The sequence below is a fragment of the Coregonus clupeaformis genome, unplaced genomic scaffold (assembly GCF_020615455.1).
Source record: "Coregonus clupeaformis isolate EN_2021a unplaced genomic scaffold, ASM2061545v1 scaf1631, whole genome shotgun sequence".
Lineage (NCBI taxonomy): Eukaryota > Metazoa > Chordata > Actinopteri > Salmoniformes > Salmonidae > Coregonus > Coregonus clupeaformis.
In genome coordinates, this window is record NW_025535085.1 from 1,476 (window position 1) to 23,676 (window position 22,201).

Below are 22,201 nucleotides of genomic sequence, written 5' to 3' on the forward strand. Positions count from 1 at the left end.
AACCTTATGTTTCATGCTTACCCAAAGTCATCATATAATCATCAAATTTTCATCGATATTCCCAAACATCATCTTTCCATCATATGTTTTATTTTAACAAAAACAGTTTTTAGCCCCTCCCACTGGTTTCACCTCCGATGCTTCATGAAGCGCTGTTAACTGATTTTCCCATCCCATCCTAACAAATTCACATAGGGTAATTCATTTAACCAAGAACACTTAAACCTGAGGCTAAACAAATGCTTTCGACAATGACATTATTGTATCTGTTAATGATTGTTGCTGATACAACAGCCACTGATAAAGCATAAGATTGACACATACTTTATAGAGGTTGAGCTACCTTCTCTAAGATTCAACCCCGTTCCTAGTGCTGGAATTCTCAACAGACATGGACCCTCAAGATTCCCTCCCACTGATCTTTACAGTATGAATTAACTGCTGGAACCAAAGATTCCTACCTGCCCATCCATCTTTAATTTCCAAACAGAAGAATTAAATCCAAATGCCTTCCATTTTAGTTTCTCTCTTCCCTAACGAACAGTATTGATCAGATATATCTTCTTGTCTTCCATCAAAATCAAACAACTCATCCTATACCTCCATGATAGTATTCTCCCTAATCTTCCCTCTAACATTATTCAAAATGGAGTTAGCGATCACTCATAACCCTCTTCCACTTCATCGTTGTACAAAATATACTTCCTTTCACTAGGTGACACAGCTTCACTTCTGGTCCTCATAACAACACTTCTTCTCCATAATTATCTCTCCACATGAGAGTGAAATATCACCTCTACACATTCCTTCTCTCACATCTACAAGGGAAGATGAGCTGTACCACCCATCCTAACCCTAATGACAGTCTTTTTCCTCTAAAATTGGTGCTGGAGAGCGATTGGCTCCCTTTGTAATCAAATGTGATATATTTATAGCTTATAACTATCACCAATGTCGAAAGAGAGTTGAATTAAGCTTCTCACAGTTACATAATAGGCTGAAGTGTTAATGTCATTGTTGTTGATCCATCTATTTTCCCTAAAGTTTTGAACTTTTTACTTGTATTTCCATCTCACCACTAGTGTCACTACATTAACTCTCAGTCCCAACTCCTAATCCCTCACTTTCAAACTGTTGATTATAAAAAATACATTTATAATCACCTTGATCTTCCTGCTGGGAATCGTAAATATAGATACTGCAATCACCCTCAATCTTCATTCTTCTCTTGTATCATTCAACAACGCATACTTTCTCAATGCAACTGCTCCTAACAGATCAAACTCCTGCCTATCTATCTTCCCACTGAACTCTAAATTTCCCTTCACCACTGTTCTCTCTCAAATCAAATCAAATCAAATTTTATTGGTCACATGCGCCGAATACAACAGGTGCAGACATTACAGTGAAATGCTTACTTACAGCCCTTAACCAACAGTGCATTTATTTCTAACAAAAAAGTCAGAATAAAACAACAACAAAAAAGTGTTGAGAAAAAAAAAGAGCAGAAGTAAATAAAGTGACAGTAGGGAGGCTATATATACAGGGGGTACCGTTGCAGAGTCATGTCGGGGGGCACCGGCTAGTTGAGGTAGTTGAGGTAATATGTACATGTGGGTAGAGTTAAAGTGACTATGCATAAATACTTAACAGAGTAGCAGCAGCGTAAAAAGGATGGGGTGGGGGGGCAGTGCAAATAGTCCGGGTAGCCATGATTAGCTGTTCAGGAGTCTTATGGCTTGGGGGTAGAAGCTGTTGAGAAGTCTTTTGGACCTAGACTTGGCACTCCGGTACCGCTTGCCGTGCGGTGGCAGAGAGAACAGTCTATGACTAGGTGTGGCTGGAGTCTTTGACAATTTTGAGGGCCTTCCTCTGACACCGCCTGGTATAGAGGTCCTGGATGGCAGGAAGCTTTGCCCCAGTGATGTACTGGGCCGTACGCACTACCCTCTGTAGTGCCTTGCGGTCAGAGGCCAAGCAGTTGCCATACCAGGCGGTGATGCAACCAGTCAGGATGCTCTCGATGGAGCAGCTGTAGAATTTTTGAGGATCTGAGGACCCATGCCAAATCTTTTTAGTCTCCTGAGGGGAATAGGCTTTTTGTCGTGCCCTCTTCACCACTGCTCTTGGTGTGTTTGGACCATGATAGTTTGTTGGTGATGTGGACACCAAGGAACTTGAAGCTCTCAACCTGTTCCACTACAGCCCCGTCGATGAGAATGGGGGCGTAGCTCAGTCCTCTTTTTTTCCTGTAGTCCACAATCATCTCCTTTGTCTTGGTCACGTTGAGGGAGAGGTTGTTGTCCTGGCACCACCACGGCCAGATCTCTGACCTCCTCCCCTATAGGCTGTCTCATCGTTGTCGGTGATCAGGCCTACCACTGTTGTGTCGTCGGCAAACTTAATGATGGTGTTGGAGTCGTGCCTGGCCATGCAGTCATGGATGAACAGAGAGTACAGGGGGGGGACTGAGGCACGCACCCTGAGGGGCCCCCGTGTTGAGGATCAGTGTGGCAGATGTGTTGTTACCTACCCTTACCACCTGGGGGCGGCCCGTCAGGAAGTCCAGGATCCAGTTGCAGAGGGAGGTGTTTAGTCCCAGGATCCTTAGCTTAGTGATTTACATTGTGCACTTACATTGAAGCTGAGCTGACCGTCCTAGAGTTCCTTCAACCCTAGTTTTCTTAACTTTTAGTCTGACTTTTCTTCTAACTTTTCAAAAACCATTTCACTGATTTATCCACAAATTCCTTTCCCACTAATTTGAGGATATGTGATCGGGAAGTCCCCACCTGCTTATGACTTCTTTACACACAGACTTGGCAAACGACTGAGCATCTTTTAGCTTAGTTTGAAATCTTATTCCCCTCTTGGTGTAGGGGAATGTAACCAAGAATAACAGTCACCCCCTGTAAACATTACTTTTCAGACAGATTGTGCACCTTCCTATGATATAGTCAATCTGTTCAAGCAAATATTATTCCCAAAACCCTACTCCTTTTTAATATTTCTCCTAATCTCCCCCTTGCAACATTAGCTAACCCCTAGCTTCCTAAATCATCAGACCTAATAGGTCCAGAGGCGCTACTATCAACCCCTCATGGTTTCTCCCCAAAACCAACAATTGATTCCTACTCTAAGGATTTTTTTATTTTGTCTTCAAACACCTGCTTTTTGAAAGTCCTTCAATTTCTGGTTCAATCTTGGATTGCTTCATCTTTCAATGGATACTGATTCTTTCAAGGAGGTCTGGCTCCTAAAAATCTTCACTGAGATTTCCAATCCAGAATACTGTAGACATCCATCTCTGTCATCATTAACAATTGGTAAACCTTTTCCTTTGGCACTTCTACCAGACAGCCGTCTGGTGTACATCTGATTGTACAATTCAATTTCCACAATGCATCTCTTCCCAACAATGCAATAGGTGTATGTTCTGATACCAGTATGGGTATTGTACTTTTTTTATTTTTATAGCAGAGCTCAATTGGTTCCGTAAGAGGAATCAGCTGTTTTACTCCCTCGAATCCGATTGTCCTAATTAGTTGATTTTACATAGTGAGATGTCAGATAAAAGCCTTTCCGCTATCCACCATCACTTCCAATGGTCGGTTGTTTATTTTCACCTCAATTGTTGGATCTTTTTCCCCTAACTGGTGCTACCAGCTGACACCCCCCTTTCGGATCTTCTAGGCACCCCTAGAATCCTTGCTCCTGGCCCCTATAAGGGTTCACCTGTCCTCCAGATGATCTTCACTTGCTCCTGTATCTTCCTCTGAAATTCCCTCTGATGTTTCCTTCTCTGGCCCATTACACTCACAGGCAAAGTCGCCAACCTGTCCACAATCATAACACACTTCTCAAGATTGTTGGAAGTATGGCTAAAATCTTCCTCCTCTTCCTCTTTCTAAGTCTTCTCGTCCTCTTCCTCTCCAATTCTTTATCTTTCCAGAAACTGTCTATGGATATGAAACAACTGGGATACCGCTATTGTGGCTGGTACAATTGCATTTGACCTTGTTCAGTTGAAGCTGTGGCAGTGATTGTTGATTTGGTGCACACTGATTCTTCATAACCAAAGCTTTTCTTCTCCTTCTTAATCTCCCCCAGTTGTATTTCATCAAGTTTTCTGAGAGTTTCTTGGTCCTGTTCTTTCTAGTTGTTGACATATCCAGTATTCTTCAAAGGCTTATATTCTAAGTTCTGTCCTCGAAATATCATCTTGCATCATCTTCTTACTTGTGCCCTCTTTCCTTGGCCTCAATGTATACTTTTTCTCCAATTCTTGGGATCCTTTTCTCAGCAGTTTTTTCTTCTGTCTTCAGCTTCTTGAGTTGTTGTTCCAGTTCTCTTACTTCTTCTAAATTATTCCCCTTATCCAGGCATGATACTGCATCGGTCTATATCTCTTTCTATTTCTTCTTTGCTAATCATTGTAGGATAAAATCCTCCTGAACATAAAGCACCTTTAATCTCCAAATCTTTATCGCTTTCTCCATCTTCACTTTCATCAGAGATCGAATCTCTAGTATCCTTCTTCTTCCTTCAACTTCCATCAGAGATCAAATCTCTAGTATCCTTCTTCTTTCCTCTCTTGCCAACTTCCTTCTGATCACAGAGTCATGTCCACCCATGATCTCTTCTCAATCACTCTGATCATCATCATCATCTTCATCTTCAAGTTCCATCCTCCTGAACCTCACTCCACCCTTAGTTTCCAGACGTCTCGTTTTCTTCTTAATTTTGGAGTTTGGATTCATCTTTATGGTCGTTTCTGCTTGTCCTCTCTTATTATTTGTTCATCTTCATCTCTGATGCAATAATCACCCTCCTGAATGATCACTGGAAAGCTGAGGATAGACGTCCTTAAACTCTACTTCTTTCTCATAAGGTGAGGGTCTTTTGCTGAATCCGTATGTGAGAAAGGTGTACTGACTTCTGTCATTAGTTTTTCGTGACCTTCACTTCTCTATACCTTTGTTTCTTTTTATCGTTGGTATCTTTCATCAGTTTTTGTCCTTCATTTTCAAACAGCTTAAGAAACACCCAGCTCTCTTTGTCTCTTTTTCTTACGTTGTTCCCTTTTTTTCCCTTCTTTTTGATCTGCCTTATGAATTGACAGAAGCAATTTCATTATGTTGAGGACGTCAGGTTAAGAGACCCTTCCACTGGCCATGGTTGTTCAATGTCAGGCCAACGTTTATTCCATTTTCCAAATAACCTTGCAATACCATTAACTAGGAGGATTACTATTTTCTACTACATCAACAGGAGTAATTACTTTCATAGTTTTATGTCCTTTTCCCCCCTTGTAACAACTCTTTTATAATCCTTTATTGTAAATTATTTCATTATTTTAGACTATGTAGCTTATTGTTCCCTCTTTTTTTTTTTTTTTTTTCTTCCCCAAATTAATTAATTAATCAATTAATTTATTCATCAATTTATTTATTTGTATCAATTTATTTTATTTTATTTTACCAAATTATTGATTAGTGGCAATCTTACCACATCCGATCAGGAAAAAGTAAATGAAAGTAGTCAACTTCAGAGCAATCCAAAAATTAAGACCTCCCTAATCCTGCAACACTACAGTACTCACAAACCCCATTGCTTAATAAGCACCCTATTACCTTTTAATTTTTACAGAATAATGTCAGTACTCGATTTCCCCACTCCAACTCTAATCAAATCCCACTCATGCACAAAAACTAGAAAATACAATTCTTAATTACATCAATTGATCAGTCTGTTTGCCAAGTCCTTGTCAAATTGTCATAACATAGCAAATATGCTAGGCACCCAAAATATCCTCTATGGAAGGATACGTTTTGTGAATAGAACAGTACTAGCCTTGATTTGACTTCGATCCGTTGCAGCACACTCTGTCGCATGATGCACTTTCGTCAGCACTTCTCTCTCTCTCTGTCTCCTCCTTCTTATCGTCTCTCATATCACAGAAGAACAAAGAAACAGACAATAATTTAGTAGTTTATGCACTCCCTGGGTTATTTCAACCATTCAATACCCCTCTGTTCACATTCGCTCTAAGAAATAAGCAAAAAACTTAACTCAGGAATAGTATAAATAGCTCAATAACATTTTATTTAATTTTTTATTTAATGATTTTTTATTTTTAATCCGTCCAACATATCTCTCTCATTTATCAATTCAATAGATCTCAACAAATAGTTTCATCATTAAGCAACAGCCAATTTAACAAACAGAACATTCTATTCGTGTTCAAATCTCCCCCACTCCCTGTCTGCTCCGAGTCTGCGTCTCCCAGCAACTCAGTGCAGGCAGAGGAGGGCACATTCGGGCTCACGTAACTCAAACCCACAAAATCACACGCATGCGTAGTACATTCACCAGTGCGATTTCAGAGTGGAGGTGCTCTCTCCCAGCTCTCTCCCAGCTAGACAACAGAAAGTAGACAGTCCCGCTTTGTACTTCCTCTCTTTCCCCCATAGACAAACAGTAACACTTAACAGAACTCACAAACCAACATAAAACATCGAACACAAATCCTACTCTCTTCTATACACATACACATACAGTTTAAGAGGCTTTTCCCATTCCTATGGACCCCTAAGGCAGTATGCTACCTCCATTGCGCCCGTATATTTCCATTGTTCCTACATTTCTGCTACCCACGAGTTCATGGACATTCGATGAGCGGTTACATCAATCATATACTTCGTCAACTATAAGTTGAGCGGTAACTTGCAACCGAATATATATACTCACAACCCAAAGTCCCCGGGACTTACCTAAATTCACCTAACGTGCTTTTAGGATTTTTCGGCCCATTCTAATGATCGCCTCGTTAGAGGGCTTCCATAGATTCGCAATGTCCTAATTTGTATACATTTTCCTTGGCCTTATTCCTGCATTCTATTCTTCAATAGTTATAGACACTCTCCCCTGTTTGCGTTTGTTACCAGCGCAAACAAATTTAGAATTTTAGAACGGACTCTATCCCACAGCAAATAACAGCAAAACTTGCACACATAAGTACAACGGTACATCTCCAGCGCCACACACCCTCATAAGCAAGCGAACCAACCAACACACAAAATTGTGAGAAATCTCACCTTATGAGCCGGCGTCTTGAGCGGGAGTCACTTCGCAGCTCATGAATGGAACACTGGAGAGACGCATCACGCCCCAAACGTTCTCGTCGCCGCATTCTGTTGTTTCTAAATAATGATGCTAATTTTTGCTGTGAGAACAAGGGAGTCCGCTTACACTGTACTTTGATTATAAAGGTTTATTTATATCACAAGATTTCAGCGTAAGTTTACAGACATCTGCAGGCATCTGGAGAACAACGACCCAAAATAATATGTTGTTCTGTCCTCCTTTGTCTCAACCAAGTATTTATAATCTTTACCATGATATGGTGGTTTCCCTAGAGACCAATCCCATGACTCCACACAACAGACTTCCTCTGTTCTATGGGGTGCCCCTATAAAACTGCTCCCCAGATGCTTCCCTAAGCTGAATCAACATCCTCCAAGATACCATTTGCAAACGTTAGCAAAGTCATAAATTCCTTAGACACCACACCTCCACTGCAATACCTTTCCCCAGTATGGAAGACCATACTGGGGGAAAGACACATTCAGGGTAATTAGGCCTAGTGGACATAATTTAACTAAAAGATCCTCAAGTCCTCTCTCTGGTAGCCTATTTCATTGAACACAGCGAACTACACAGTGCCTCTTCTCCTTCCAGGAGACTAACTGAATCAAAGCCAGTATATCCTAACAATATTAAATCCACTTTTGTATTGAGTGAGAAATGCCTCTTGCATTTGTGTAGATCTTTGTTTTGGTCACACTGTGTGATGTCATTTAGCTACTTCTACAAGTGGCCACAGACGCTTCTCATAGAAACGACTAGTTTCTGCAAAGATGTTGGGAAATACGAGACTTGCAGCAGCTAAGATGATGAGGAACCTCCTTGCACTGTGCAAAAGTGGATTTAATATTTTTTCCTGAATTTTCTCTCTATTTTTGAGTAGGCTACCACCTGCAACTGCACACAGATGTTTATAAGAGACGTTTCTTCTGAGGTTAGGGGTCTATTACTTGTAAAATGAATGTGTTTGATTTAATAACCAGTCTAATCTAACTATTTTGGTCGTTCATCTGGACTCTTCATTGTCATCATCAACATACTATAACACTTTGAATTACCTAGGAATATTACTATAGCAACTGGTTGCTAAGGGAAACGAGACACCACCATGATCCTCTTGTTGTGAGACTGAGAGAGAGTGAGATTTGAGAAGTGCATAAGGAGAGGTGGGAAGCAGAGAAGACAGAGCCTGGTTGAAATTCCACCAAATGAATAAGAAGAGGCAGACAAAGTTTGGCACATTTATGCTTTCAGTGGTTGACGGACACGAATGAACGAGTAAAACGAAGTTTTTAGCCTAGTAAGGTATCAAATTAATACCTCAGTATTAATTATCCAGTGCCGGGAATCTCCATGAAGTCTGCATGACGATTTTCGCGTAAAGAGAGGCAGCGCGGGAGAGCGGACTTGTAGCCTGGCAGGTATGTTGTGCTATTTTGAATAAAGCTAGCAATACAGCTAATAAAAGTTTTAGGGTATTATTAATTTGCGTACAGGTAACTAAATACATGGAGCTATCTAACAGCAATGCTGTTGTGGGCTTTCAAATGTAATTAATTACAACCGAGCCTATAAAGTCAGTTTTTCAGTCAGTCCTATCATTTGTATTGAAAATAGGTTATTATAACAAAAGGTAAACACACACATTTACAATAATAGTTAGGTCTATGTTAGTAGCCTAAAATGTACTGGATACAAGTACAGAAACATTCCCTCTTGACATAGCCAGAGGCAACCTAGGCTACACTGCCATTAATACTATACTTATTATATACACGTTTATGTTCTACAGTACTGGTTTAAGTCTAAGAACAGTGTTCTCTCCCATACAATCTTATCTCTGTCTCTATCACAGACATGCATGACCAAGGAAGATAGGCTACATATAAACAGATAAAATAGAGAGAGATAAGGTGCAAGAGAGACAAAGGTAGAGACAGTTTGTGGGCAAGAATTGGAGAGCACATCAGCACCGGAGCTATGCCTAGTTTAATGTAAGGAAGTAGACTACTCAATTGCCTCTCCATTGTGAGGAGATGAGGCCAAACCTTGTATGTGATCAGACCCTGTTGAAGGTGTGGTTCATGTGTGAATGTGAGTATGAAAGTGTGAGTATGTATAGCTAGTATGATAACGTATCAATGTAAACACTTTGCCATTTGAGTTTGGACACAATGTACTAGTATCCTCCAGATATATCGGTGCATTTTGTTTAAATTATGTTTAATCATGAATTCAAAGTAACAAAACTGTGTGTGTGTGTGTGTGTGTGTGTGTGTGTGTGTGTGTGTGTGTGTGTGTGTGTGTGTGTGTGTGTGTGTGAAAAATCTTCAAATACGGGTAGAGGCATTTTGGAAGACTGTTAGGAAACTTGGATAGAAGTGACCATACATACAATGCCTTCGGGAAAGTATTCAGACCCCCTAGACTTTTTCCACATTTTGTTACGTTACAGCCTTATTCTAAAATTGATTAAATAAAAAAATCCTAATCAATCTACACACAATACCCCATAACGACAAAGCGAAAACAGGTTTTTTAGAAATTTTTGCAAATGTATTAAAAATATAAAACAGAAATACCTTATTTACATAAGTATTCAGACCTTTTGCTATGAGACTCGAAACTGAGCTCCAGGTGCATCATGTTTCCATTGATCATCCTTGAGATGTTTCTACATCTTGATTGGAGTCCACCTGTGGTAAATTCAATTGATTGGACATGATTTGGAAAGGCACACACCTGTCTATATAAGGTCCCACAGTTGACAGTGCATGTCAGAGCAAGGGTACTAAAATATTTCTGCAGCATTGAAGGTCCCCAAGAACACAGTGGCATCCATCATTCTTAAATGGAAGAAGTTTGGAACCACCAAGACTCTTCCTAGAGCTGGCCGCCCGGCCAAACTGAGCAATCGGGGGAGAAGCGTCTTGGTCAGGGAGGTGATCAAGAACCAGATGGTCACTCTGACAGAGCTCTAGAGTTCCTCTGTGGAGATGGGAGAACCTTCCAGAAGGTAAACCATCTCTGCAGCACTCCACCAATCAGGTCTTTATGGTAGAGTGGCCAGACAGAAGCCACTCTCATTAAAAGGCACATGACTGCCCGCTTGGAGTTTGCCAAAAGGCACCTAAAGACTCTCAGACCATGAGAAACAAGATTCTCTGGTCTGATGAAACTAAGATTTAACTCTTCGGCCTGAATGCCAAGCGTCACATCTGGAGGAAACTTGGCATCATCCCTACGGTGAAGCATGGTGATGGCAGCATCATGCTGTGGGGATGTTTTTCAGCAGCAGGGACTAGGAGACTAGTCAGATCGAGGCAAAGATGAACGGAACAAAGTACTGAGAGATCCTTGATGAAAACCTTCTCCAGAGCACTCAGGACCTCAGACTGGGGTGAAGGTTCACCTTCCAACAGGACAACGACCCTAAGCACACAGCCAAGGAAATGCAGGAGTGGCTTTGGGACAAGTCTCTAAACTATGTCCATAAACTATTCTCATTGCTTCTACAGATTGTGAATTAAAAATATTTTTTTTGCTAGAAGTATTATTATATTATTTATCGATTGACTATGACTTTTCAGATCTCCCAGTAATGCTATCTGTAAGGTTAGCTCCAGGTAAATATTGCAATCCTTTAGCCATTCCTGGACATGTGTCCAAAAACAAGCTACAAATGGACAGAACCAAAACAAATGATCTAATGATTCTGTCTCTTCACAGCAAAATCTGCAGAGCTGGGAAGATTGTATTCCCCATATAAATAACATTCTATTGGTAGCAAGAATATTATATAATAATTTAAATTGAAAGATTCTAATTTTTGAATCCGGTGTCGTTTTCCGTGTCAGTTCATAAACACTATGCCATTGGATCGGTACGTCAAAAATCTCTTCCCAACTATTTTGCAATCTATATGGGACGGCTGTCAATCCTTTGGTCCTTAAGTGAAACTGATATACTTTTTTATTTATCACAGTTTTCCTTAACCAATTATGTTCTTTAATGCAAGGCCGACAGACAAGTTCCTTACTTTCTCCCCCTTCCACTTTCCTCTTCCACTTTTGCGGTAAGGCTGCAATTATTTGGTTGTAATTTTGGGTAGATCAGACATTTCCATTTGTTTTTGTTAGCTGCATGTGCGACATAACTCCACCAGTCCTACCGATGATATCATTTACGAAGATTATACCTTTTTTAAACATTCTGTCAAAAAATAAAGGTTTTTTGTCAATTAGTATATTTGAATTTAACCACAATATTTGTTGCATTATTTGTTCTGTCGTTTCTGGAGGATTAAATTGAAATTGCAACCAACTTTCTATGGCTTGTTTTAGAAATAGTGATATTTGGGAGATTATTTCCTTTTCAAATAACTGCAAATGAGTTGTTGTAATCTGAATTAAGGGAAAAAGGCCTTTCTTGAACATTGGGTGAGACAATCTTACTAATTTGCTTGAGAACCAGTTCAGATTTAAGTATAACTTTTGTATGACTGAAGCTTTTAGTGATAGGTCTAATGCTTTAATATTTAATAATTTCTGTCCTCCGTATTCATATTCATTATATAAATATGCCCTTTAAATTTTTTGTCTGGCTTGCCGTTCCAAATAAAATTGAATATTTTTTTCTCATATAATTAAAAAAACTGTTCGCTAGGCGTAGGCAAGACCATAAGCAAATAGGTAAACTGGGATAATACTAAAGAGTTAATCAGGGTGATTTTGGTGATTTTTCCACAAATTGACAGGTATTTTCCTTTCCATGGTAATAAGATCTTATCTATTTTTGCCAACTTTCTATTAAAATGTATTGAAGTGAGATCATTTATTTCCTTTGGGATATGTATTCCGAGTATATCTACATCACCATCAGACCATTTTATTGGTAAACTACATGGTAATGTAAATTTTTAATTTTTTAGTGATCCAATACGTAATATAGTACATTTGTCATAATTTGGTTGTAATCCAGAAAGGTTAGAAAATGTATCTAGATCCTCTATGAGGCTGTGGAGGGATTCTAGTTGTGGATGTAAAAGAAAACATGACTCATCAGCGTACAATGACACCTTTGTTTTTAAGCCCTGGATTTCTAATCGCTCTGATATTATTATTGGATCTGATTTAATAGCTAACATCTCGATGGTACACAATAAATAGATATGCCGATAGTGGACAACCTTGTTTCACTCCTCTTGACAGTTTAAAACTTTCTGAGAAATAGCCATTATTTACTATTTTACACCTAGGGTTACTATACATGATTTTGACCAATTTTATAAGAGATTCTCCAAAATTGAAATGCTCCAGGCATTTATATATAAACCCCAGTCATACTTTATCAAATGCCTTTTTTGAAGTCTGCTATGAATAGCAGGCCTGGTTTCCCATATTTTCCATAGTGTTCTATTGTTTCCAATACTTGCCTTATATTATCTCCAATGCATCTTCCATGTAAAAAACCTGTCTGATTAGAATGAATAATATCTGACAATACCTTTTTAATTCTATGCGCTATACATTTTGCTAGAATTTTTGCATCACAACACTGAAGTGTAAGGGGCCTCCAATTTTGTAAATGGACTGGATCTTTAGTGTCAGATAATCTACCATTTATATAGGAGTGGTTAAAACATGCTAATAACGGTCCTCTTAGTATATCAAAAAAGGTTTGGTATACCTCGACTGGTATGCCATCCAACCCTGGAGTTTTCCCAGACTTAAAGTCTTTAATTGCATCCAGTTCCTCCTCTGTAATTTCACCTTCACATGAGTCTTTCTGTGTGGCTGTTAATTTGACATTATCAATAGAAAAAACATCTCTACAATTAGCTTCAGTTAGAGGAGATGGAGGCGACTGAAAAGAAAACATATGCTTAAAGTACTTTGTTTCTTTCTTCAAAATATCATTTGGTGAATTATGGGTGACTCCGTCAATTGTAACCAGTTTCATTAATCTACTTCTTGTATGGTCATCATTTCATTTCATGGGTCCTCTGTAGCTCAATTGGTAGAGCATGGCGCTTGTAACGCCAGGGTAGTGGGTTTGATCCCCGGGACCACCCATACGTAAAAATGTATGCACACATGACTGTAAGTCGCTTTGGATAAAAGCGTCTGCTAAATGGCATATTATTATTATGAAGAAAGAAACCACATAGAAAAAGTGGTAAGCAAGTAAGGTCCAAAAAACAGATTTTCACCAAGTCAAATTAATTTATTGTTTTAGAGGTTTCATTATGCTTGTACCTAAACCAAAGTAGATAATTTAAAGATTGTTCTATACATCAGTTGGGGTCTCTATAAGTTTTAATATGAGGTCCTAAACCTGGCATGAAAGTGCATCATTATAGCTGTGTGGGCTAATAAAGTCAAAATGTTTGCCTTGGGGTAAGTTGAGCCAATGGTTGAGCCAATGGCAAGTTGAAATATATGTAGATATCTTTGTTAGAAAGAATACTATATTTCCCTTGACGGAGTGATACTGAATGTAAAAAATGGCTCAACTTACCCCACTCTCCCCCACACATTATGTAAAGTTAGTTTACGATTGACAGATAATGTTTAAATGCAAAAAACTTTATTTTGTGTTAGTGATCCTCAGCTCAGTTTGGGACCCTTAATCCAGGCTGGACAGGAGGAACTCAACCTGCATTTCTAGATTCCCCATCACCTGCCCCGAGAGCATCTGTGGGCTTTCATAGATGGACTCATCGAGGTTGAAGATGGAGTCCAGCCACGCCTTCATCTGGCCCTGACGACAACAGACACATCATCAACTATTATTTAATGACCAACTACAAAGATAATGATGAACAAACCATCACACACAGCTCGAGAGAGAGAGAGAGAGAGAGAGAGAGAGAGAGAGAGAGAGAGAGAGAGAGAGAGAGAGAGAGAGAGAGAGAGAGAGAGAGAGAGAGATGTACCTTAATGAGGAGGTAGAAGTTCCGAGCAGCCTCTGTCCAGGCTCCTCCAGGAGGGTGAATCCTCATTATCACTTCCATGAGCAGATAAAAGAAGCTACCAGGCCTCTGGAGAAGGAACAGGGGACATGAGTGAGTGTCTACAGGCTTGATACAACAGTGTGGATAGGATAGATAAACAACAGGATTTTTACATTCTTAGGGCCACTTACAGATGTAGGAAGAGATGTTTTTCCTTCTAGAAGGCTTAGTAGAACGAATTCATAAAATACATCCACAGGTTGATGCGGTCGATCTGAAGTCAAACAAATACGCTAATTACATAATCTTCATTGACAAGCACTTTAGAAAGTCTCATTGAGTAGATGTTGGATGAGCAGACTGTGCCTACAGCTAACGCTCAAACTTGCATGTAAACCTACTCCTACAAGAGCCATCTCTTGCTCTAGTCGCTCCCTGTTTGCTGGCTCATTAATGAAGTTCACCAGGAGGTCGTAGGCCTGCTGAAACTGCCTCACATCCTCAAAACAAAACAATCATACAATTCCTTAAACTTAGATCATAAAATCAAAGATTCAGGTCTGTAATTCAGACGGTCTCTGATTGTTTTGCTTGTAAGACATTGGAACTTTTCAACTAAAACCTATGAATCACTGTTGCCTAAATGTAACCCACTGGGCAAAGACTTGTTGTATCAACGTAGTTTCTATGTCATTTTAACAAAAAAATGTAATGTGATGATGTTAAAGCAACGTGGAAAACTGATTGGATTTGAAAAAGTCATCAACGTAAGGGAATTTAGTCTTTTTTTCACCTAACTTTTAACCTAAATCCAATGACATGGTCAATGTTTTTGTTGATTTCACATTGAATTCACATTAGTTGACAACTCAACCAAATGTAACTCAAAACTAGACGTTGAAATGACATCTATGTGGGAACTATACTGTATATCTGGTCTGATGAACTCTACAATTATGTGAATGGTTACCTGCTGGTTGAGCTCGGACAATCCGCTCAACACCATCCTCCCAGCGTGGGTGAGGTAATTAAGGGAGGTACTGTCTGAGGATGTCAGAGCCTGTGAGAACAAGACAATACATTTACAAATAGTCCAGAAATGTTCATCAAATGAAATACAAAAAGGTGCTAAATTCACAATTTCACACCTCCATAGCATGTCGGATACCGGCCAGCCTCAGAGAGAAGTTGGTTGTCCCTTGGTTTCCAAAGTAACTCCTGTAAATATAAATGTTTAGTAACACATGTGCAACATAAGGAGATAAAGCATACATCAATGCCATGATATGAAGATATCCTCTTATGTTAGCCTATGTTACAACTGCAGGATTCAGACAGACCATACCAATGTAGGACCTTCATTTGATCACTCTTTTGTTGCTGAGAATTTTCCTGCACGGCAGGAAATTAAACTTATAGTGTATTTTAGTTTTAAAAAGGCTTTTAAAGTTTGTAATTTTCACTTTGAAATGTCAGACTGATTTGCCCAAAAAATGTATCAACCCCTACAAAAATGAAAATTATAATCCACATAATAATTCATATTTGCTGTTGCTGCAGGATTATTTCCCTGCTGTAGCACACTGGCTTAAAGTAGACCCTTTCCTGCAGTCAAATGACCAACTCGCCCTCTAGTGGCCTCATGGGTGTAATGATATTAATCTTTTTCATAATTTCATAGTTAATCAAAATGATTTTTAATAATGCAGAAAATCTGGTTTTTCTATGTCAAACGGTTTTGTTATATTTCAGTCTTTTGTGATGTACAGTACCAGTCAACGTTTGGACACACCTACTCATTCAAGGGTTTTTCTTTATTTTTACTATTTTCTACATTGTAGAATAACAGTGAAGACATCAAAACTATGAAATAACACATATGGAATCATGTACTAACCAAAAAAGTGTTAAACAAATCAAAATATATTTTAGATTTTAGATTCTTCAAAGTAGCCACCCTTTGCCTTGATGACAGCTTTGCACACTCTTGGCATGCTCTCAACCAGCTTCACATGGAATGCTTTTCCAACAGTCTTGAAGGAGTTCCCACATATGCTGTGCACTTATTGGCTGCTTTTCCTTCACTCTGCGCTCCAACTCATCCCAAACCATCTCAATTGGGTTGAGGTCGGGTGATTGTGGAGGCCAGGTCATCTGATGCAGCACTCCATCACCCTCCATCTTGGTCAAATAGCCCTTACAGAGCCTGGAGGTGTGCTGGGTCATTGTCCTGTTGAAAAACAAATGATAATCCCACTAAGCGCAAACCATATGGGATGGCGTATCGCTGCAGAATGCTGTGGTAGCCATGCTGGTTAAGTGTGCCTTGAATTCTAAATAAATCAAAGACAGTGTCACCAGCAAAGCACCCATCACACCTCCTCCTCCATGCTTCACAGTGGGAACTATTCATGCGGAGATCATCCGTTCACCAACTCTGCGTCTCACAAAGACACGGCGGTTGGAACCAAAAAATCTCAAATTTGAACTAATCAGACCAAAGGACAGATTTCTACCAGTCTAATGTCCATTGCTCATATTTCTTGGCCCAAGCAAGTCTCTTCTTCTTATTGGTGTCCTTTAGTAGTGGTTTCTTTGCAGCAATTCGACCATGAAGGCCTGATTCATGCAGTCTCCTCTGAACAGTTGATGTTGAGATGTGTCTGTTACTTGAACTTCGTGAAGCATTTATTTGGGCTGCAATCTGAGGTGCAGTTAACTCTAATGAACTTATCCTCTGCAGCAGAAGTAACTCTGGGTCTTCCTTTTCTGTGACGGTCCTCCTGAGAGCCAGTTTCATCATAGTGCTTGATGGTTTTGCGACTGCACTTGAAGAAACTTTAAAAAGTTCTTGAAATGTTCCGAATTGACTGACCTTCATGTCTAAAAGTAATGATGGACTGTCGTTTCTCTTACTTATTTGAGCTGTTCTTGCCATAATATGGACTTGGTCTTTTACTAAATAGGGCTATCTTCTGTATACCATTCCTACCTTGTCACAACACAACTGATTGGCTCAAACGCATTAAGAAGGAAAGAAATTCCACAAATTAACTTATAAGTAGGCACACCTGTTAATTGAAATGCATTCCAGGTGACTACCTCATGAAGCTGGTTGAGAGAATGCCATGAGTGTGGAAAGCTGTCCTCAAGGCAAAGGGTGGCTACTTTGAAAAATCTCAAAAGTGAAATTTTTTGATTTGTTTAACACTTTATTTGTTACTACATGATTCCATATGTGTTATTTCATAGTTTTGAGGTATTCACTATTATTCTACAACAGGGTTCTTCAATTCCGGTCCTGGAGGGCCGAAACACCTCTGTTTTTCATCCTCTCCTTCTAATCAGGGGCTAATTCAGACCTGGGACACCAGGTGAGTGCAATTAACTACCAGGTAGAAATAAAAAACAGAAGTGTTTCGGCCCTCCAGGACCGGAATTGAAGAAACCTGTTCTACAATATAGATTTTTTTTATTTTTTAAACCTGGAATGAGTAGGTGTGTCCAAACTTTTGACTGGTACTGTATAGAAAGTGTTTCAACTCTATATCTGACATGGTAAAGGTGTCTTCTTTTTTTAAGACCATATCCATATGTGTGAAATGTATACTTTTCCTTCAAAGTAGATTTGTTTAAGACTATTAAGAAACACACTGTGTGACCCTGATCTAGCCCACTGCAGTAAAATGATTATTAAGGTCCTACTTCTGTATTAGTACAATATTGGGCAGATTATTTCAAAGCAAATGTTTTTACTATAGATGAACACATTAAAGCAAACTCACCACAGCTGGGGCACATCTGCAACATTATTTTGCTCCTCCACAAACTCCTAAAGCAGACATCACATTAACATCAACTCTACTAAACTGCATTTCACCTGCAACATCAACTAAAGCAGACAAAACATTCAGTGACATCATAACAATACTTTCATCTTGACCTAAAAACTTTACCCTTGACAGACATTACAAACCTGTCGATACCAAAACATTGTGTTTTGAACACAATGACACTTAGACACACACCTGTACACACAAGTACAAATGTCAGTAAAACAAAGAAAAAAGTGCTATTGACTGTAGAAAGAGTTTTACGTGAGGAGTGCTGTCAGGGGTCTGGTCCTGGTCCTGGGTGGAGTGGTAAGGTGGAGGGGGGACTGGGAGGGGAATCGGAAGGGAAAGGGGGAGGGGGAGGGGGAGAATCCTGGGGGAACTGGTGAGAGGAGCCAGAGAACGGTTCATGAGGGGTGGTGATGATGTCAGAGGTGGAGAACTGATACGACGTCATCTCATCCCCCTCTCCTGGAACCCCTCCACTGTGGTGGGAGATATCCACCTGCTGTTTAACACACAACATGTGACACTGTAAGCCCAACATTGAAAACCACAATATTAAAAACCCCTCAACCAAACACTGAAATAAATCCTAGCACAGAGAAACAACGAGTTATACCTGGGCATCCTCATAATAGGTGAACTCAGACCTCATCTTGACAAGGCAGGACCTGAGTCCATAGATCCTTCTACCAAGGAACTAAAAATGAGGATAGAAATTCAAATGTCTCATTTCATTTTCTGTCAACATTTATTGAAACAGGTAAATGGACATTTGCCACTTCCCATTTTTGGGGGGTGAAAAAGTGTTTGACTGTACCTTAATACCAGTCAGCTCCTTGTTGGTGAGGACCACCTGGACAAGACCCTTTAAAAGAGACACAGGGAAACATTACATTTCATCCAGGAAATATAAGTAGCCCTATATTGTGTGCATCATTTGACACAAATCAGGTGCATTTGAGATGAAAGATCAGTTGAGAATCTCTCACCCATGGATCCAGGATTTTTTCCTGAATGACTCTGCTCCACCACAGCTGTTTCTCCACTCCCCTCACAATGCACAGGTGATGCAAGTCCTCTTCATTTTGCTAAAAGAAAAAACGCCTTCAGTCTGCAGACCTTTCTCTATATTTTAACTATAGATTTCTATATCATTTGGCAGGCGAAGTTTTGACTATCATTACTGGCAGTGATATAACAACTTTCCCCTACGTTTCAATTAGGGCCAGACATACAAAAGAAACCCCAGAGACAAATGGGAGTTAAAATATACAGGTGTGTTCATTAGTGTTAAGAATATGTCTGAAGTACCTGCACTCGTCTATAATGGATCTTCCAGTAATGGAAATGAAACGAACCCCAGTTCCCAACCAGCTGCAACTTCTCATAGGGAAAACGAGAGTCTTCACTATTTGGCTGAAAAACAAAGACATCCCCTAATTTCAGAGGTTTCTCTGTGATTAATAAAAAACACAATTGTGGAGATAGAGGACATGTTAATGTGTACTATTACTAATACTCTATGACTGTCTAATAATGTGAATGGCTACCTGTGAATGGCTATCTAAAGGTGCTGACAGTTCGTCAAGCACTAGCCTCCCCGCTTCAGTGAGGTGAAAGGTAGGCTCCTCAGTAACCAATTTGGAAGTCTGTGAAAAGAAGAGGGAATAGGGTAAAGCCATCAAATTAAGGAAATTCTCCCTATAAGATCAGATGAGCTTTGGTTAATAATGTTAATGGTTACCTGTGTGTTTAACACTGCCAGCTCTCTCACCAGAATTCTCCCAGCACGGGTGAGATAGTAGACTGGTTTGGGCTTGGAGATGAAGAAGACGGAATATGTTTACAGACATGTTCATTATATTGTTTTATAGAAAACTAGTGACTTGATGTTAGTGTTTAATATCCTCTAAAGACCAGAGAGTATCAGAATGGATAGACTTACAGAGACAGGAACATACAAGGGTCCAGACCAAGGGATTAAAGCCAGACAGGGCCACTGCCCAACCTCCTCATCCACATACTAAGGAAAAAGACAGGATCAATTTAAGAGTCAGTTTGAATGAGAGACTGGTATAGAAGTGACAGACTGGTATAGGGAGGATCGCAAGAGGAGGCCACTGCAATGATAGATTCTAAGACAATTGGCAGTTGAACTACACAGGTCTGTGTTTAAAGGTTAAGGAAACCTATGAGGTACCTGCATATGAATGGCTACCTGTTCATTTTGAGAAGACAGTTCCTCCCATACCATCCTCCTAGCTGGAGTGAAACAGATGAAAATAGGCTGCTCCATCGTGAAAATCTGGTAAAAATAAGGGAACAGCTTTAAAGACATCAAAGTATTCAACTATCAAAGTGGATACTGAAGGTTAATTATCCCTATAAGATCAGATGAGCATTGGTTAATAATCTGCATGGATACCTGTGTGTTTAACACTGCCAGCTCTCTCACCAGCATCCTCCCAGCATGGGTAAGGTAATAAATTGGCTGCAGTGTTACAGACTATTAGAAAAATAGGAAATATATTTACAGACATGTATTTCTATATTGTTCTTTAGAAAACGTCATGTTTATGTTTAAGTTACATAAACCAGTCTAAAGACCAGAGAGTATCAGAATGGATGGACTTACAGCGCTTGAAACCCACAGAGGTCCAGACCAAGGGATTAAAGCCAGACAGGGCTGCTGCCGAACCTCCTCATCCACATACTAAGGAACAAGACAGGATCAATTTAAGAGTCAGTTTGAATGATACACTGGTATAGGAGTGAAAGACTGGTATAGGGGTGGATTGCAAGAGGAGGCCACTGCAATGATAGTAGTTGAAACACACAGGTCTGAGTTATAAATGTTAAGAACATGTCTAAAGTACCTGCATGTGAATGGCTACCTCTTCAGGCTGAGAAAACTGTTCATCCCATACCATCGTGCCAGCATGAGAGATGAAAATGTGTTGCTCATTCATGAAAATCTGTAAGAAAATTAGGGAATAGGTTTAAGTACATCAAAGTATCCCACTACCATAGTGGATACTGAAGGTAATCCTGCCTATTATATCAGATTAGCTTTGTCCAATAATCTGCATGGTTACCTGTGTGTTTAACACTGCCAGCTCTCTCACCAGCATCCTCCCAGCATGGGTAAGGTAATAAGTTGGCTGCAGTTATAAAAAATAGGGAATATGTTTACAGAAATGTATTTCCATATTGTTCTTCAGAAAACGTATTGTTTATGTTTAAGTTACATAAACTAGTCTTAAAAACTAGAGATGATCAGTATCGTTGGATTTACAGAGCTGGGAACCCACAGAGGTCCAGACCAAGGGATTAAAGCCAGACAGGGCCGCTGCCAACCTCCTCATCTACAAACTAAGGATCAATTTTCGAGTGAGTAAAATTACAGTTTGAATGTCCGATTGTTATTGAACCAATCCTGCTACAGAAGCAGTATTGTTATAGCCTGGGTGCCAGTCTGTTTCAGCTTTCTGCCCACAACCTTATTGGATTGTTATGCAAATATCATATTGCCAACGATGGAATTGGCAAGAGAGTAGAAACAGACCGGTACTCAGACTATTGATAGGCCTACATTATTACCTGAACAAGGACTGGGTCCTCCTGGTCCAGGGTGGGCTCATGATCTTTATGAATAAACAATAAAGGATAATTTTCTCTAAGTTTAAGAAATACTGCAAGACACCAGACATCTGTCCATGTAGTTAGGCTGATCTTATATTTTATTTGTATTTTATATTGTGTGATATCACATTGTATTTATGTGTCTGCATAATGTACCAATATGTTCAATTAAACCTAAAGCAAAGGTTTGGTTTCAGAGGAGCATGTTCGTTTGTTGTTGTTAATAGTGGAATTCCATAGCATCTAGGGCTACACTGTAAAAAATATCAAATCTCCTCTGGGCTTTGCTAGCCATCATCATGTCATTATTTGAGTCCTAAATGGCACCATATTCCCTATTTAGTGAACTACTATTGACCAGAGCCTTTTGACCATATAACTATTGGCCCTGGTAAAAAATAGGGAATAGGGTATAGGGTGCCATTTGGGACTCAATTGATGACATGATGATGGCTAAATATAGTTTCAGTCCGTACTATAAACAGTATGTATTGCTATTTAGACATTGTAAAATCTGTAAATTTACCCTCCTCAACCGTGACAACACGGTACACGCTCTCCACCGTGGCCGGTTCATCCTCACCGACGCCGTAATATTTTCTATAAAAGTAGACGACGG

At 39.6% G+C, this 22,201-nt stretch overlaps 1 protein-coding gene and 1 long non-coding RNA gene across 2 annotated transcripts; both read right to left on the minus strand.

Moving 5' to 3' along the window:
- Window positions 1-13,649: 13,649 nt before the first annotated feature.
- Window positions 13,650-14,348, minus strand: LOC123487308. Its single transcript, XR_006659722.1, has 3 exons — window positions 14,293-14,348; window positions 14,084-14,188; window positions 13,650-13,908 (listed from the first exon to the last, which is right to left on the minus strand). It is a non-coding gene; the product is annotated as an uncharacterized LOC123487308 (long non-coding RNA).
- A 27-nt stretch (window positions 14,349-14,375) lies between these two features.
- Window positions 14,376-21,813, minus strand: LOC121562139. Its single transcript, XM_045218531.1, has 16 exons — window positions 21,541-21,813; window positions 21,036-21,101; window positions 20,159-20,245; window positions 19,886-19,963; window positions 19,685-19,756; window positions 19,491-19,589; window positions 19,252-19,356; window positions 18,930-19,028; window positions 18,758-18,805; window positions 18,557-18,637; window positions 18,331-18,442; window positions 18,199-18,260; window positions 17,887-17,933; window positions 15,250-15,319; window positions 15,072-15,161; window positions 14,376-14,601 (listed from the first exon to the last, which is right to left on the minus strand). Exons 2-16 carry the CDS (start codon window positions 21,069-21,071, stop codon window positions 14,425-14,427), a joined length of 1,263 nt encoding a protein of 420 aa, XP_045074466.1. The 5' UTR covers window positions 21,072-21,101; window positions 21,541-21,813; the 3' UTR covers window positions 14,376-14,424.
- Window positions 21,814-22,201: the final 388 nt, after the last annotated feature.